The sequence below is a fragment of the Pangasianodon hypophthalmus genome, chromosome 19 (assembly GCF_027358585.1).
Source record: "Pangasianodon hypophthalmus isolate fPanHyp1 chromosome 19, fPanHyp1.pri, whole genome shotgun sequence".
Lineage (NCBI taxonomy): Eukaryota > Metazoa > Chordata > Actinopteri > Siluriformes > Pangasiidae > Pangasianodon > Pangasianodon hypophthalmus.
Window position 1 is genome coordinate 18,608,951 of NC_069728.1, and position 19,234 is coordinate 18,628,184.

Consider the following 19,234-nt stretch of genomic DNA (forward strand, 5'->3'; position numbering starts at 1 on the left):
GTAAAGTTTTAAGTTTTTCAAAGAGAAAAAAGAGAGGCTGGTGAGGGAGCGAGTGTTTACAGCTGCTATAACATAAGTGAGAACAGGAACTGACTTGTTTTGTGGACATTCCACAACATTAAATGTAACTATAAATGGATAAAGAGTGACATTTTGTTTATTAATAAATAATAAATGTAGTTATTGCCAAATTGCTGTGGTATAAGAGGAATTAAAACATTGCGGGACATGCTGATATAGGAACATAATCAACACCATCTGACCAATCAGAACTGAGAATTCAGCAGAGCTGTGGTATAAAATGGTGGTGATATAACTAATTAATATATACTAAAGAAATTTTAGGAAATGGTTGGAGGAGAAATATTGTGGAGAAATTGCACAATCACTAGAGAGAAATCTCTTCACAGTTTTTAGTTAACCCTTAACAGTGGATTTATTTTTTAGCCATTTAAAGCTACTAAATATTACAAAATAGGATTAAAACTTGCAAATATTTGTCATGTGAAAGAAACACAGAGAATGTGATATCATTTTCACTTCATTTTATTAGAACATCTCACAAAAAAGACAAATAAATGAATGAATGAACCAGTGAAAGCCAGAATGTCATGCATACATATGTCTGTGTGTGTTTGTGTGTGTGTTTAAATGAAAATAAGAAGTCCTTCTTGCCTATGGCATTAAATCCGACTGTTTAGAATAAACAGCATTATAAAATTGTCTTCCACAAGAAGCATAAGGTTTAGTGTTTTAGCAAAAACAGCACTATTTTACATTATCATATCACATGTACACACACTGGAGCCAACGAATCAATGCAGTGTCTCAGAGATAAAGAGTGCAAGCAACGTAAACAAACCAGAGATCCAAAACAAGGCACCTGTGTGTGTGTGTGTGTTTGTGTATTTGGTGCTTAACTGTATTGGTGTTAATTGTTAACTGCAAATACATAGACATGACGTAATGACTGAGTGAGTCTTATATACTAATAATGAGTAAAGATCTGAACATCCCCGTGCTGGAGGAGAACTCCCCCGTTGGCCTGAGATTAATTTGCAACACAATGGCCACGCTGGAGATGCTGCTTGGCTGAACAAACTCAATCCCGTACTCGTGAAGTCGCCTCTTAATTGTTCAAAAGGAGCTGTCAGGAACACGGGTCACACTGTAGCTCGCATATGAAAAGTCCCGTCTGACAACGTGGCACTGAACACAAAGAGAGTCAGTGCTTAACCCTTTCAGCTCCTCACAACATGCTGCAGGCTTTTACCCTCCCACATAATGCAAATTCCCATCATTTACATACTGTAGGTGCTGTTTTTACTGTAATCCTGAGAGTGATGTTTCCTCCTGGATTATATTTTTAATACACCACAGCGCTGGTTATAAGCTGCTCAGTCATTTTATATAACAATGTTTTTGGCTGTAGTTCAATTTATATTAATGCGCTCGCTCTAATATATTATTGTTTTCGTTATGAGGTGAAGTTTTTTGTAAGGGGATGTCTAGTTAATATTTATGGAAGGAGTCTCCAGTGTCAGTTAAAGTAAAAGTTTTCCAACATCTTCAGGGGTTCTCGCTTTTTTTTTTTTTATAAAGTTTTTTGTCTAAAAAAGAGACACTGGAGAGGGAATGACTGTTTATCACTGCTATAATGTAAGTAAGAACAGGAACTAATTTGTTTAGAAGACATTCCACAACTTTAAATGGATAAAAAGTACGATGTTTTGTTCTTCCATTCGAAAGACCATTGCCGAGGTATAAGAGGAATAAATCCCTTCAGGAAGTGCTGTTAGAGGAAAATAATCAACCGCACCACCCCAACACAGTGCTTCCCCTGTTGAATTTCCGGCTCTGTTTATTTGCTCACACTCATTATCTCTTGTCTCATGTGCATCATGATGTAATCATTCAGGAACGATTCCTGGTAGCATCATGTGAAATGTTCTGCAATCCAAAACGCTGAGATCATAACACATCTCATGTCCAAAAACGTCCAAAGTAATAAATAATAAATTACACACCAGTGCACGCTTTGACCCACAGGATCAGATGAAGCAGAAGAATTTTTTCCAGCTGCATTTCGAAAAAGCTTTAGCGCGCCTGTCTGACAGTCTCATCTTCTTGGCCTTCCTGGCCTTGTGTTTGATGGCTGCAAAAATGGCGGCGTCAAAAGCCTCCTTCAGGTTCTTCTGCGTCAGAGCCGAGCACTCCACGTACTCCGTAGCACGGATCTTCTCAGCCAGGCTCCGAGCCCGAGAACTGAGCACGGGCTTCACCTTGTACCGGTCCAGGTCTATCAGAACGTTGACGTCCAGCAGGAGGTCTGACTGAGTCCCGACCAGGATGATGGGAGACGTCGGGTTGCATGAGCGGATCTCGGGGATCCATTTCTTCGTGATGTTTTGGAAGGACGTCGGGTTGACGACGCTGAAGCAGAGCAGGAAGACGTCCGTGTGGGCATACGACAGCGAGCGGAAGCCATCAAACTCCTCCTGAAACACAGACGGTGCAGAGATAAGAAAGAACTCCATGCATTCGTTTACACATCACAGCAACACTCATGAGTTTTCACATTCTTAGCTGATGTGTCTCTCAGTCAGAGGTGTTTTTGTTGTGAATTATAATTATAATATATATATGTATGTATATATGTGTGTGTGTGTAAATGAAGTTTACTGTGTGTTCTGTTGTTCCACTGATGAGACACACATCACAAAAGAATGTGAACAATGATTCCCGAGTATCTCTGTGATAAATATTCATGTGATTAGATGACTCTTCGGTTTCCATCATACAGCAGAATGACATCATTAAGGAAAGACTGAAAGCACATGAATCCTTCATCTGTTCTCAAGTAATTCACAATCAGTTGTAGGTTGGAATTTTTTTATTTCATTTAATTATATTTCATTCAAATTACATTTACTGGAGCATTTATTTTAATTTCATTTCTTATTACTGGATTCTTTTAACTTTACTGTGAAACCAGTTTGTTTCTTTTTTTTTTAAACAAGATTTTTTTTTAAAAAAAACTATTTTATAGCTATTTTTACTGGCTTACTTACTGAGACTTTACTTAGATTTTACTGTCTATAAGCAGAAATTTTAAACATAGTGTCTATAGGCTTCTCTGATGGATTGAATAAGTCATCAAATTATGTCATATTTTAAATAATAAAAGAAAATAATCATACAAAAAATATAAATATTGTATATATAGCTTTCCCATTTGGATTAAATAAACAATAAAATATTTATAAAATATCTAAATATCTAAACAGTGTAATATAGAATTACATGTGGCAAGTCGTCAAGCTAGATTTTCTATCTGGATTAAATATATTTTAATATATACATTTAAAAATTACATATACAAAAATGATAAAACAGCATCTACAGTCTTCTCTGTTGGATTAAATCAACTATAAATATAAAAAAATGAAATGTTTATTAAATATATAAATATATAAACACTGTAATATACAATTACAACTGGCAAGTGTGCAAGCTAAAAACTAAAAACTTTGAAATATTGTGTATAGCTTCCTATCTTCATAATTTATTTTTACGTTAAATTATAAATATACAGATTATAGTCTGTATAAATAAATGATTATGGATAAATAAATGGATAAATAAATGATTATGGATAAATAAATGATTGTGTATGAATAAATAATTAAGTATAAATGATGTTAGATTGGGTTTAAAATTCAAACTTAATAATCTACAGGTGATTTTTTTCCCAATTCAGTACAGAGCAGGATTCTTACCTGTCCAGCTGTGTCCATCAGCTGGATCCGGACAGGTGCTCCATCAACTTGGACTTGTCCTAAAGAAATAATAATAAAAAAGGATTAAAGTAAATATCTGAAGCAGTGAGGTTGAGTTCTGTGCCCTGAGCAGTGTGTTGAATAAAGACTGGTGTGCAGAGGAACATGAGCTTTCACCTGAAAACACGTCGAAAGCGGTCTGTTTGTAGTCAGTGGGGTATCCGTTGCTGGTGTAGCTGATGATCATGCTGGTTTTCCCCACAGCTCCATCTCCCACCAGCATGCAGCTGATCACCGGCTCCGGGTCCGACTCCGGCGCGTGCGCGTGCTCGTGCGCGTGCTCGTGCCCCTGCTCCACACACACCGGTGGAACTCGCGCCTCTTGGTAGAAATAATCCATTTGGGGTGGCATGTCCAACACCGGAAGTCTTAAAAATCCGCTCTGGAAGACCACTGAAGCTCTGAGTAAAGTGGTCAGTGTCACCTCATTACTCCCAGGCTCACACACACACACACACACACACACTCTCACACACACACTGAGCACACACACGCCTCTGAGCTTCCTCCCTACTCCGGGACTCATTTGCATAGCTCCGCCCACACGCCCATTTCATTACATCACTGACTTTTTTTTTTTTTTTTTTTTTACATAATCACCTGCTTGGTGTTTTATTTTTTATTTTCCTAGTCTGATTTTTTCTCCAGCTCTTTATAGTAATTTTTTTTTTTTTTGTTAAATGTAGAAACATTTAATTTCATTGTTTTTGAAGGCATCTTTGTTCTACAGCTTTTCTTTGCATGTGCACAGTACTGTGTTTTTTTTTTTTTTATTCTAAGCATTTACTTAAAGAAATAAGCCAATAGAATATGATCATTTAAAGTTTAAAATGAAGAAAAGCATCTAAAAACAGGTTGAATAATTAATATTTCATTTATAACCAACACATAATATGCAATATTAGAGACATTTTCTCATATTCAAAACATTTTCACTTGCTAAGATGTCATTTGTTTTATTACTAATAGAGCCATAGATGCACAAAAACTTTTCAGGTGTTTTGGATTTTTTGTTTTATTAATAACAATTGATTATTATTTATTATGATCTGTGAAAGCCTGTTATTGCTTGCTGTCCTTTATATGTGTGTGTACATACATATGTATACATATACATTTTCTTCTTTTTTTTGTGAGTGACATTTATTTCATAATTTGGGTAGTGGTAGCTCAGTGGTTAAGACGTTGGACTACTGATCAGAAGGTCATGAGTTCAATCCCCAGCACCGCCAAGCTACCACTGCTGGGCCCTTGAGCAAGGCCCTTAACCCTCAACTACTCAGATGTATAAAAAATGAGATTAAATGTAAGTCGCTCTGGATAAGGGCGTCTGCTAAATGCCATAAATGTAATGTAAATAATTTTATTTCACCATGGAGTGTCTTATTCTTTATAAATAAGCTCTGCTGTAGACTTTATTTATTTATTTATTTTTAACTTTTGTAATGTCCTTAAACAGTAATTTATTTGTAGTCTTGAATGTTAGTCTTAAAGAAATGATAGAAAATAATAATAATAGACTTAAAGGCAGCAAATCTCTTGGGGAAATGTGTAAGACCTCTCAAAATGCTCTTAGACCTTTTATTTATTTATTTATTTATTTATTTATTTATTGTAAACACCTACATATATAATCATGGATACATGTAATATCCATAACTATTTTTTTTTTTTGGTGAACATCATGATTGGTTTCTTTTGAAAAGGAAATCAGATATTACAGGGGGTTAAATTTGGCTTTCTTGAAAACAAAACAAAATATACAATAAAATATTTTCACTAATATTTACACTCTCTAGTGTAAAGATGCAGCTGTTCTGCGGATAAACAGCTGTTTTGTATTATGTTTAATAACAAACAACATACACAATAAGAGCAATAAAAAGTAAATAATGTTTTATTTTGCTGTAATTTTATGTGACTGAATGGCGACATCTTGTGGACAGTTAGAAAACTGCACCCGCTCCATTCAATCACATGATTTGTGGTCACGTGACCAGAGGCCAGCTCTCATGACACACACAGAGGCTCTGTTTCTTTCTGATTTTAGGGGCGTTTGTGTTTACACAAGCCTTACTTTGCGTTTTATTTCTACTCTCTCTATTTCATAAGCCTTTAAATCCTTAACTGGTTGTTGCTTACAGGATCTAAAAGCCTTATATCTGTGTGTTTTTTTTAGCTAGGTGTTAGCTAAGCCTAGCTATTAGCTAGCTGTGGACGTAAACACCGGAAATGCAGGTGAGGTTTAGTTTATTTTAGATCAGTCTTTAGATCAGGATTAAAGGCAACATGGCGACTATCCTGGATGATTATGAAGACTCTCAGATGATCAGACACCCGGTTCAGCCCAGACGCCTTCCTGTGGCCAGCATGATAGGGATAACTCACTCAGGTACATGACATTACAGCTGTGTTCATAAGTTTACACACCCCCTTACTGAACCTGCAAAATGTTAATCATTTACAAAACATAAGCAGGATCATAAAGACTGCATGTTGGTTTTTATTTACTTCTGCCCTGAGTAAGCTATTTCACATATCAGATGTTTAAATATAGTCCACAAGACACAATAATAACTGAATTTACACTAATGAACCACTTGATTCTTAATACTGTGTGTTGTTTCTTGATGATCAGCGACTGTTTGTATGTTTTGTGATAGTTGTGCATGAGTCTCTTGTTTGTCCTGCACACTGTTCTTCAGAAAAATCCTCCAGGTCCTGCACATTCGCAGCTTTTCCAGCATCTTCTGCGTGTTTCACACCTTTCCAACACAGCTATATGATGCTGAGATCCATCTTTTCACACCGAGGACATCTGAGGGACTCGAACGCGACTATTACAAAAGATTCAAACATTCACTGATGCTCAAGAAGAGCCGGGGGGGTGTAAACTTTTGAACAGGATGATTGGTGTAAATTGTTATTAATTTGTCTTCTGGGAAACATGTAAATAGCTCATGTAGCTTCTGAAGGGCCGTATGTACGAAATGAAATAAAAAAAAGATAAATAAAATAATAAAAATTGACACCAATCATCCTGTTCAAAAGTTTACACCCCCCCTCCCCCCCCCCGGCTCTTGATGTAGTAAACAATAATAACAATAAATAAATTATAATATTTAAATATTTAGAAGATATAGTGTCTATAGGCATCTCTGCTGTAATAAGTTAATTATAATATTTAAATAAATAAATTATAATATATAAATATTTAGAAGATAAAATGTCTATAGGTTCTCTGCTGTAATAAATAAATTATAATATTTAACTAAATACAAAAAATAAATTATAATATATAAATATTTATTTATTTGAAATGAAAAAATAAGATAAACAAAATAGCATTTTACACCGATCATCCTGTTAAAAAGTTTACACCCCCCAGGCTCTCGATGTATAAATTTTATATACATATAACATATTTGTATAATGTATAAATAAATATTTAGAAGATATAATGTCTATAGGCTTCTCTACTGTAATAAATAAATGATAATATTTAAATAATAAATAAATTAAAAATATATATACATATTTAGAAGATATATTGTCTATAGGCTTCCTTGCTATAATAAATTAATTGATAATATTTAAATAAATAAATAAATAAATATTTAAATATTTAGAAAATATAGTGTTTACATGCTTCTCTGCTGCAATAAATTAATTATAATATTTAAATAATAAAAAAATAAAAAATATATAAATATTTAGAAGATATAGTGTCTATTGCTATAATAAATTAATTGATAATATTTAAATAAATTAATTAATTATAATATATAAATATTTAGAAAATATAGTGTTTACATGCTTCTCTGCTGCAACAAATTAATTATAATATTTAAATAATAAATTATATATATATATATATATTTAGAAGATATAGTGTCTATTGCTATAATAAATTAATTGATAATATTTAAATAAATAAATTAATTATAATATATAAATATTTAGAAGATATAGTGTCTATAGGCTTCCTTGCTATAATAAATTAATTGATAATTTTTAAATAAATAAATTAATTATAATATGTAAATATTTAGAAAATATAGTGTTTACATGCTTCTCTGCTGCAACAAATTAATTATAATATTTAAATAATAAATTATATATATATATATATATATATATATATATATATATATATATATATATATATATATATTTAGAAGTATATATATATATATATATATATATTTAGAAGTATATATATATATATATATATATATATATATATATATATATATATATATATATATATAAAAATTTAGAAGATATAGTGTCTACATGCTTCTCTGCTGCAATAAATTAATTATAATATTTAAATAATAAATAAATAAAAAAATATAAATATTTAGAAAATGTAGTGTCTATAGGCATCTCTGCTGTAATAAATACATACATACAACACATTATAACATAGAAATAGTGTGATATAAAATCAGTTTGGGTTTAAAAAAAGACAGTTCAGTAGTGTAATTTTATTTGAAGTAGCCTGTCGTGTATAAGAGACACGTTTTTGTGCTTGCATCAGTGAGGTATTAGTGAGGTTTGGTGTTTAAATAAAGACGTAAACGTATTAAATGTTACAGGGTTGAAATATATGCCACAGAAGAAAACGTCGTAATGCGTGGTCCTAGTGCTCACGGTGCGCTAAAGCAGCGTCTCGTCCTGACCAGGATAAAGCTCTTACAGGACGGTTATTAATCAGGATCGGTGTGAACTGGAACAGAGTCGTTAGGAAGAAGCAGCTCTTTTGTCTCATTGTCGCTGATTAACGGAGGACAATCTTCACACCACGTACTGAGCTCTCTGATGTAGCGAATGTGTGTTAAATCACCGTCTGTGTTTGTAGCAAAAGAAATAAACACTGACATATTAATTAATTAGCAGCATATTTAAGCAAAGTTTTTATTTCCTTCTTTATTTATATAGAACAATTTAATACAACTTGTGTTGCCCAAAGTGCTTTACAATCACATACTAAGAAATACAATAAAAATACAATAATAGACACACAAACATCACCTGCACACACACACACACACACACACACACATACGATAACTTCATCCAGTGAGCTCCCCATTTGTATTTAAAAGATGTTGTTTTAACATACATTTAAACATGGGTAAAGATTTAATAGATCGAATAAAAAGAGGTGGATCGTGCTCGAGAAAAGGCTCTATCTCTCCTCTGTGTGTGTATTTTGTCCTAGTAGCACATAACAGATGTCGATTTTCTGATCTCAGAGATCTAGAGGGAAAGTAGAATGACACCATAATGGACAAATACACAGGAGCTAGATTGTGCAGGGCCTTGAAAACCAGTACGAGAATCTTATAGATGACTCTTAAGTCGGGGTTATTATAGAGACGGGCATTGTGGGAGATTCTACAGCTGCGTTTTTATCCTTTTAAACTCTTACGCACTGGCAGCGACCTCATTTAAACACAAACCATCCTGTTTCAATGGCTTTAAAACAAGGTTCAAGGTTCTTTATTTGTCGCATACATGTTACATACATGTGATGTAACATAGTGAAATGTTTCTGAGCACTAGCATAGATGGCTTTCTTTAGCGGCACCATCTTGGTTCATTATGTTAATGAATATATTATATATTAATGAACATTATATATTTTGGTTCATTAACCATAATAATTAACATCGTAATTTCTTTTCGCTTGAATGTAACATGAACGTGACTACATTTAAAACAAATGTCCAGGAATCTCAAGAATATTGTAAATTAAAATGCAGAAGGTTTAATATTTGTTTATTTGTGTGCAGTCATATTTACAATTGAACTATTTCAAACTGACCAAGAAAAAAAAAGAAGAAGAAGAAGAAGAAGCAAAAGTTTCACTTCAGAAAAAATCAGCATAGGTGTCTCGACCATATGTAATATATATATATTTCAGTTACTCCACACAATAAACAAATGTTGGACCTTAAGCTTGCTTGCTTATTTATTTATTTACAATATTTCTTTTCGGGATAGCTAGGATTTTTGAGTACTATTTGTTTCAAAATGCAGATGTTTGAGTAGCAAAAAAAAAAACAAACAAAAAAAACAAGGGTTAAAGTACCCGTCTCTGTCATATCCTCAACTTTCCCAGCTGTGTATTGTATCATTTAGATATAAAGCTGCCAGAATAAACTCCAAAATGTTTCTAAACCTTACTGTAGATTAGAGATTATTAACATAGAGACGTTCTAGAAATAAAAACAACTCTCTCTCTCTCTCCTGGAACAGAAGCTGGTGAAGTTTTCTGTAAATGAAACGTTTTCTTTTTTTTTTTAGGACTTATGGAAGGAGTCTCCAGTGTTAGTGCTTTTAAGTTTTCAGGACATTTTCGGGAACATGACAAGATGTGTTTTTTGTTTTATGAACTTCAAGAGAGAGAAGAATTAGATTGTGGTGAAAGAACGACTGTTTATAGCTGCTGTAACGTACGCTTTTCTTCATGGACGTTCCGCAGCATTAAATGTAACTATAAACAGATAAAAAGTGACATTTTGTTCTTTAATAAATACTTGTAATTGTTGGAAAACCTCTGTGGTATAAGAGGAGTAAAACACTACAGTAACAGTATCTCAGCTTCATCACAACATCTCATTATTCATTATTTTCCCGTAACGGCACAACCTGAAGCGTTTTTATTCTTTTCTTTTTTTTTTCTTTACTTTGTTTGTTTGTACTGAAAACAAAATCAGAAACAGGATCCATTGTATGACCTCAGCGTTAACATTCAGCGTAAGAAATCTTTAATACTCGGTGCTTTGGTGCTCCTTTACTCTCGTGTCCTGCAGGATTTGTGAACGCGAGGCTGGAGGAAGAAAAGCCGATCTTCAACAAGCAGCGGATCGATTTCTCGCCGCCTGAAAAGATCAATCACTTCGCAGTGTGCAACAACCAGCTGTGCATGAGTCTGGGGAAGGACACTCTGCTGAGGTAACGCAGCGTAGCTCCTTTTCAATACAGATGCGTTATGTATATATATATATATATATATATATACATACAATACTGAGCAAAAGTCTTTGTCACTGTATTTTTTTTTAGCACAAACTTTGTTATAGATGTTTATTTTATGATTCTACATTATTGATTCAGTACAAAAACATTTTAGATTCCAAACATTAGTTTTCCAGCACAAAATGAAACGTTACAGAAAAATGTTTGTATGTCAGTAAAGAAAGCAGCAGATTCCATAAGAGACACTTTTCAGATAAAAGCATAATGAAGGCTGCTGGGTTTCGCTGCAGAAATAAGAAGCGAGTCGACAGTCAAAGTCTCCAGAAGAACTGTGGCTGCTTCTGCACGATGCTCAGTAACACTTCCAGCTCATTTCCTTATAAAACTGCACACACTGCACCTCAGATACTGTTTTAAAAAAACAAAAAACAAGAAGCAAGGGATTGTTACACCAAATATTGACTTTGTTTCATTTATTACTGTTTACTGCTCATTATAGTGTTTTTTTTAAATGTAGAAACATTTAATTTCATTATTTTTGAAGGCATCTTTGCTCCACAGCATTTCTTTGCATGTGCCTAAGACTTTTGCGCAGTACTGTATAATCGGATAAGCTTTGACGTTGATTGGATTATCTCTCAGATGAGAATTGATCATTGCGTGTGATCTCAGATCTCGGATCGTCGACGCTAACGATTTAAAGACGTGTAAAATGATCTTGTTTGGAAGTGAGAAGCTGTGCAGTTATGTAAATGACTGCTGGTGTTTTTTGATGTAGGATCGATCTGGGGAAACCGGATCAGCTGAACCAGATCGAGCTGGGAAGGAAGGATGATAGTAAAGTACATAAACTGTTTCTGGATCCGACAGGTAATTATTCCTCCATTTCTCCCGCTTTTTAAAATCAGACTTTATTGAAGACTTTTCAATATATTACAATTATCGGCAATACAGACAAACATACATATATACACATATATATCAGTCCAAAGGGTTCACTTCATACATAAACAACGATTGTCAAACAGTTTGTACGTTAGTATAAATATCATGACTAGAGGATTCTTATAACAGCAAAAAAAAAAGCATATAGTAATTTTTTACAATGTCATTCAAGTGATCAAATGTTTCACAGTCATAGATGAATTACAAAATTTGTTAAAGTTTTAAATATGTCCATAAAAAGCATTTTCTTTTCCACGCTTCAGCAGGTGGACTGCATTGATTGATGACCATTTTACAAACAACTAACCCGTATATAATTCATGTAAATTTTCTGGTACGTCATCGAATATCCCATAAAATACATAAACTGTTATGTATAAATATCTTGACTGGAGAATTTTTATAACAGCAAAAAAAAAGTTAATAGTAATTTTTACAATGTCATTGAAGTGATCAAATGTTTCACAGTCATAGGTGAATTACAAAATTAGTTAAAGTTTATAACTGTCCTTACTGTAATGTCTATGTTTAATCCTATAGATTTAACCTTAGTCCAAATATCCGCAGATCTTTCACAGTGTATTAAAAGGTCTTCAATGGTTTCGTCTTGATGACATTTATGCATCGGATATTCTTTAGTGGTGACGTAACAGCTCAATTTTACGATGGCTCTAACTCAGAGTCTACCTCTGAAATTCACCAGATTGTGTCACGACTGTTTACTGAAAGATTTTCTGATGATATATTATATTTAACACATTTTTTACTTTCTTCACTTGTTAGTTGTTTGTACTGTGGAGTTCCTGCATAATGATAGTTAATTATTTCATTGAACTATTCCTCCATTTCCACCTCCGTTTGTATTTAGATCTAATCTGTGATCAAACGTATTGATGGATTTTACAAGCAGGAGCAGCTTCAGCTTATTCACGAACCATTCAGGATGAAATTCAATTCAATTTTATTTGTTTAGCAAAATTTCTGTAAAGCTGCTTTGTGACAATGTCCATTGTTAAAAGCGCTATACAAATAAAATTGAATTGAATTGAAATGAAATGATTTCAATTTCATTATTTTACCTGTACAGTTGAGGTGAAAAGTTTACATCCCCCTTTCAGAATCTGCAAAATGTAATTATTTTACCAAAATAAGAGGAATCATACAAAATGCATGTTATTGTTTATTTAGTGCTGACCTGAATAAGATATTTCACATAAAAGATGTTTACATAAAGTCCACAAGAGAAAATAATAGCTGAATTTATAAAAATGACCCTGTTCAAAAGTTTACATCCCCTTGATTCTTAATACTGTGTTGTTACCTGAATGATCCCGACATCCTCTGTAGTCCCATTTAGCCACTTGTTAGTAATCGCCTTTTTCAAGACACATAAAATCTTAAATATAAAAATAAAATAAAATATAAAAAATATTTTTGAAAAAATTGTTGATATTCTGTCATTAAACTAAGACCCAAGATACCAAGGTTCTGCTGTCTTTATCGATTCCCTTGTGTTCTGTGCTATTTTTCATGATGCAGCTAAAAAAAGTTTTAAAATTTACTAAGAAAACTCGGCAAAGAGTCTCGACAGCGGTCTAAAACATTTGCGTAAGGAAACTAGAAAACATAGCTATGACCTCACCTTTAAACATTTAAACATTTGGTTCCGTTTAAATGTATAAAAGTCGACAATACGACATTAATATTGTTGTGATAAATTATGTCACGATGCTTTTTTGAGATTGTCTGTATTATGAGTATTTATGCGACATACAAGTAGCTACAGACCTGAGAACCTTTGCGCATTTTACTCAGGAGATCCGCAGTTTAACATCGAAGCGCGCTGCTACGAATTATCGTTCAGAAATACGCAACTGCAATCTACGCACGAATCTACGCAGTGTTTTGTACTCTCTGATATCAACTGACACATTGCGTGGAAGCTCCGCCCCTTACGTCTTCTCATAACAGTAATCTCTCATCTCAATTTTTTCCCACTTGAAAGATGCGCTACCGTGGCGCCCTCGCGTTCTGTCACAGTAAACAGAGCGTTTTGATAAGATCTACTAATGTACTGTACATTACAAACGCAAATTAGCTGCCACACTTTTTCCTTGAGAATGTGTTTATTGTGCAATTCACAGTATAGACGTATAACAAAGCTAGCACAGTATACACTGCCCGTCCACTTTATTAGGAACACCTGTATATTCATACAGTTATCTGATCAGCGCAGTGCAAAAAATCAAGAGCTTCGGTTAATGTTCACATCAAACATCAGAATGGGGAAAAAGTCTGATCTCTGTCACTTTAACCGTGGCATGGATGTTGGTCCCAGATGGGTTGGTTTGAGTATTTCTGCTGATCTCCTGAAATTTTCACACACAACAGTCTCTAGAGTTTACACAGAATGGTGCGAAAAACAGAAAAAAGAGTCTGGCTGAAGCACCTTGTTGATGAGAGAGATCAGAGGAGAATCACCAGACTGGTCTGAGCTGACAGGAAGTCTGTAGTAACTCAGATAAGTAGTGCAAGGGAACCTGAGAAGTAAATTCTGAGCATCTACCTGATGACAATACGTGTCCTAGAATAAAGTTATCGAATGAGTATGTTAATGAGTTCAAAATTATATGCCTATATACACATACACACGTATACTTGGACCCAACAGTATAGATGTTGAATATGAGGTAGTGCGGTAGGTAGTGAGAATGAAGGGTGTATATTATTGTTTAAGTAGATATTTATAAAGGATGCCATTTTGGCGGAAATCAAATCTGAAGTGCGCATATATACAGGGTTTTAAGGTCACCGCCAGGCGCTTGAGGGGGAAAAGCTGCCAAGGAAGTAAAGTAAACTTTTATTGTGACAACTGGACAAGTTTGTGAACATTTCGGGGGTTGGCAGGTCTGTAGTTAATAACTTTCCAGCCAATGATTCTCATCCTGTTTTAAATACTGTAGTTTGTAATATTTTTTTCATTCTTTGCTGCCATTTTGCTAGCAAGCTTAATCAGAACTAGGTGTCATAACTGTGTCTTCAGATATAGTGTATCATGAAAGTGTCTTCAAGGGTCATAGTTTGATATTTTTGCCATTTCACCTTCATTCGGTACACAGTACAAATCCAAGCCATTTCTTGTGTTGCAGGATCTCACTTGGTGATTAGTCTGACCACAAGCGAGTGCGTCTACTTGAATAGAAACACACAGAAGGTTCGCAGCCTCTCTAGGTGGAGGGGCCACTTAATAGAGAGCGTGGGCTGGAACAAGATTTTAGGCAATGAAACAAACACCGGCCCAATTCTTGTCGGAACCAGCCAAGGCATTATTTTTGAGGCAGAAATTTCTGCTTCTGAGGGTACCCTTTTCAACACCAACCCAGATCAGTACTTCAAGCAGGTTCATTCCTTGGAAGAGGACGGAAAGCCAGCACCGGTCTGCTGCCTTGACGTGGAACGTGGGATAGAGTCAAAGTACTTCATTATTGCCACCACTCGCAAACGTCTCTTTCAGTTTGTCGGCAAGTTAGCCGAGGGTTCCGAGCAACAAGGCTTCAGCTCAATCTTTGCTCAGAATCAGGATCTTTGTCCGAGCTTTCAGGAGTTTCCTGTTAACATGGGCTACAGCGAGATCGGCTTCTACACCTCCAAGCTCCGTTCAAGCCCTAATTCCTTCGCCTGGATGATGGGAAATGGGGTTTTGTATGGCCACTTGGACTACTCGCGGCCTGACTCTCTTCTCAGCGACGTCCAGGTGTGGGAATACACCTTGGAAATCGATTTCAGATACAACAAGCCGATCTCCATCGTACTCACCCAGTTTCATTTCCTTCTCCTGCTCCCTGATCGCGTCAAGGCCATCTGCACCTTGAACGGACAAGTCGTCTACGAAGACATCTTCCCGGATAAGTTTGGCCCCCTCAAAAAGATGATCAAAGATCCCGTCGGCGGACTGGTGTGGATCTACACCGAGAAAGCCGTCTTCCGCTATCACATCCAGAGGGAATCTAGAGACGTCTGGCAGATGTACATGAGCATGAAGAAGTTTGACTTGGCCAAAGAGTACTGCAGGGATCGACCAGATTGCAAGGATATGGTGCTTGCCAAGGAAGCAGAGCACTGGTTCCAGAACCAACGTTATCTAGAGAGCGCAAAGTGCTACGCTCTGACTCAGAACTACTTTGAAGAGATTGCGCTGAAGTTCATCGAAGCCAAGCAGGAGGAGGCTCTGAAGGAATTCCTGCTCCGAAAACTAGAAAACCTCAAACCCAACGAGAATACCCAGATCACGCTGCTCATCACCTGGTTGACTGAGTTGTACCTGAACCGTCTCGGACAACTGGAAGCGGACGACATAGACGGCACGCTGTTTCAGGAAACGCGTGAGGAATTCCGTCACTTCCTGTCTAACCACAAGCGCAAGGAGTGCTTCTACAACAACCGGAGCACCATCTACGATCTTTTGGCAAGCCACGGCAATGTCAAAGATATGGTCTACTTTTCTGTCATTATGCAGGACTACGAGAGAGTCATCTCTCACCACTGCCAGCATGACGACTATACCGCAGCACTCGACGTCCTCTCCAAGCACTGCGACGAAAAGCTGTTCTACAAGTTCTCCCCGGTTCTCATGCAGCACATTCCAAAGAAAGTCGTGGACGCCTGGATCCAAATGGGCAGCCGGCTCGATCCCAAGCAGCTGATCCCGGCGCTGGTGAACTACAGTCAGATCGGCAGCACCCAGCAGATCAACGAGACGATCCGTTACATGGAGTTCTGCGTGCACGAGCTCAACGTGAAGGAAGAAGCGATCCACAATTATCTGCTATCTCTCTACGCCAAGTATAAGCCCGATTCTTTGCTGTGGTACCTTGAGCAGGCGGGAATGCACGCCTCGGAGATCCACTACGACCTGAAATACGCCTTACGCCTCTGTGCTGAACATGGCTATCTCCAAGCGTGCGTGTTGGTCTACAGGATAATGGAGCTGTATGAAGAAGCTGTGGATTTAGCCTTGCAGGTGAGAGTGGGTCAGTGATTTTAGCAAAAGTGCTGCATAAGTCCTTAAAAATCTGTTATTTGGTCAAATTTTAGAGTATGTCAAATGAGGTCATTTAAACAAAAAAATGCTAAAATATAGGATAGAAAATCCTTTGACTGGCACTGTAACTACGGAAGGAGAAAAATCACAAGGAGGCAAAATAATAATAATAATAATAATAATAATAATAATAGCAAAAATATTAATGTTTCCAGTTAAAATGATATTTTTGTTGCTGATATTTAGCTTTGAGATTTCTTAAACTGGCTGTCTATTTACCTATTATGCTCACTACACAGGCTTTGATGTTCAGAGATAAAGAATGAAATAATTCTTTAAAGAATTGCGATGCTTTTTAATGGCTGTGCTTCGATACACAAAAAAACATAATTAGTCTTTTACATAGTCTTTATTATCGCAATCCTAAACAAACAAACAAACAGACAAACAGACAAACAGGCATAGTTCTGCCATGTTCTTTTACCAATTTGATTCAAATTTTATTTTCTTAAATATTTATTAGTTTTATTTTTTCATTTAATTTTTAATTATGTTTCTAAAAGAAAATATTTTTATAAAGATTTTTTTAAATTTAATATTAATCATTTAATATCACATTGTCTTCCTGTCAACAATATTTAGCTAGATTTAGTGTAAATATCCACATTTCATCTTTAAAGTCATCTTTACAGAAGAATAATTAACAGCTCAAAATACTTGTTAATCTCTATTGATGCTCCCTACATAGGGTATAATATAGTGATGTTGTAGACTCTGTATAATGAAATACATACACAATGAGATAAATATTTAGGACAGAGCTACGGAAAGTTGGAAATTTGATGCCTAATTGTAAAATAAAGAGCACAAAGTGTGCCATAGACGACTCCCCAGAGACTATTCTAATAATATTTCGAACAGTGGATGTTAATCGTACAACATCTAAAGTGTGTGTGTGTGTGTGTGTGTGTGTGATATCAGGTGGATGTCGATCTGGCCAAGTCGTGCGCCGACCTCCCCGAGGACGACGAGGAGCTGAGGAAGAAGCTGTGGCTGAAAATCGCCCGTCACGTGGTTCAGGAGGAGAAGGATGTGAAGAAGGCAATGAACTGTCTCTCCAGCTGCAACCTGCTGAAGATCGAGGACATCTTGCCTTTCTTCCCGGACTTCGTCACCATCGACCACTTCAAGGAGGCGATCTGCCTCTCGCTGGAGGACTACAACCACCACATCGAGGAGCTCAAGCAGGAGATGGAGGAGGCCACGGAGAGCGCCAGGCGCATCCGCCAGGACATCCAGGAGATGAGGAACAAGTACGGCGTGGTGGAGTCTCAGGAGAAGTGCGCCACCTGTGACTTCCCCTTACTCAACCGACCCTTCTATCTCTTCCTGTGCGGACACATGTTCCATTACGACTGCCTCTTCCAGGAGGTCACGCCACACCTCTCGGCGTACAAGCAGAGCAAGCTGGAGGAACTGCAGAAGAAGCTCGCCGCCGCCACGCAGACCACCAAATCTCGCCACCGACCCAAGGAGGAGGACGCGGTGAGCCTGGGGAAAGGCCAGGGCAGCCGAGAGCAGATCAAATCGGACATCGACGACATCGTGGCGTCCGAGTGCGCCTACTGCCCCCCCCCCGCGAGCTGATGATCAAATCCATCGATAAGCCTTTCATCGATCCGCACAGGTTCGAGGAAGAAATGTCCAGCTGGCTCTGAAACGGATTTCTATCATATCTTCTGTAAAGTGCACCTGAGCCGTGCTACAGCGCGGTAGCTGCGCCGTGCGTGCCCCGAGCGGAGCGCTCTGTACACGCGCCAACATTTCAGTGCTTTCAAAATGCCTGTGTATGTGTCACTGAATACTGAGTCGAGTAGCTTCAAGTGCTTTTAAAGATTTTCAGCTAAATCGTAAACTTTAACTGTGCCTCTGTGTGTGTGAAGGCGTAATTGCTTTAACGTGTATCACGCGGCTTTACACTAATAAACCGTACAGCATTGTGTTTCTGTCGCAGTCATTTATCATCAGGATCACGCATTATTACCCTGCATACGTGCAAGAAAAGGTACAACACAAGTAATCTCTTACTCCATTTCACCTGCTTCTTCTTCTTCTTCATCTTGTTATCATTATTATTATTTCTAGTAGTAGTATTTGTAAAATAATATTCTTTGTGTTAGTGTGATAATGAGATAATTATATTAGTTATATTATTATATAACAAAAAATAAAAAAATATTATTTAGTATATTATATTTACTATTAAAAAAGTATGACATTATTATAATAACAAATGGTTTATTAGTAGTAGTATTTTTATTCGTTTTAGTATTAGCATTATTTTATAGGAAAATTAGAATAATACAATTGTATTAGTTGTATAATCATAGTTCTGTAATCATATAATTATATATTTATT

The 19,234-nt window shown here is 36.0% G+C and overlaps 2 protein-coding genes across 2 annotated transcripts; one reads left to right on the forward strand and one right to left on the reverse strand.

The window, feature by feature from the left end:
* Positions 1–530: 530 nt before the first annotated feature.
* On the reverse strand, positions 531–4,335 carry rhov (ras homolog family member V). Its single transcript, XM_026948100.3, has 3 exons — positions 3,957–4,335; positions 3,780–3,838; positions 531–2,498 (listed from the first exon to the last, which is right to left on the reverse strand). The coding sequence occupies exons 1-3, from the start codon at positions 4,189–4,191 to the stop codon at positions 2,052–2,054; spliced, it is 741 nt and encodes a 246-aa protein (XP_026803901.1). The 5' UTR covers positions 4,192–4,335; the 3' UTR covers positions 531–2,051.
* Positions 4,336–5,825: 1,490 nt separating this feature from the next.
* vps18 (VPS18 core subunit of CORVET and HOPS complexes) lies at positions 5,826–18,817 on the forward strand. The gene is given in 6 exon segments (XM_026948137.3): positions 5,826–6,231; positions 10,664–10,805; positions 11,608–11,699; positions 14,924–16,794; positions 17,797–18,444; positions 18,447–18,817. Coding segments are annotated over 6 exon segments (2,943 nt in total). The 5' UTR covers positions 5,826–6,128; the 3' UTR covers positions 18,534–18,817.
* The last annotated feature ends 417 nt before the right edge of the window (positions 18,818–19,234 follow it).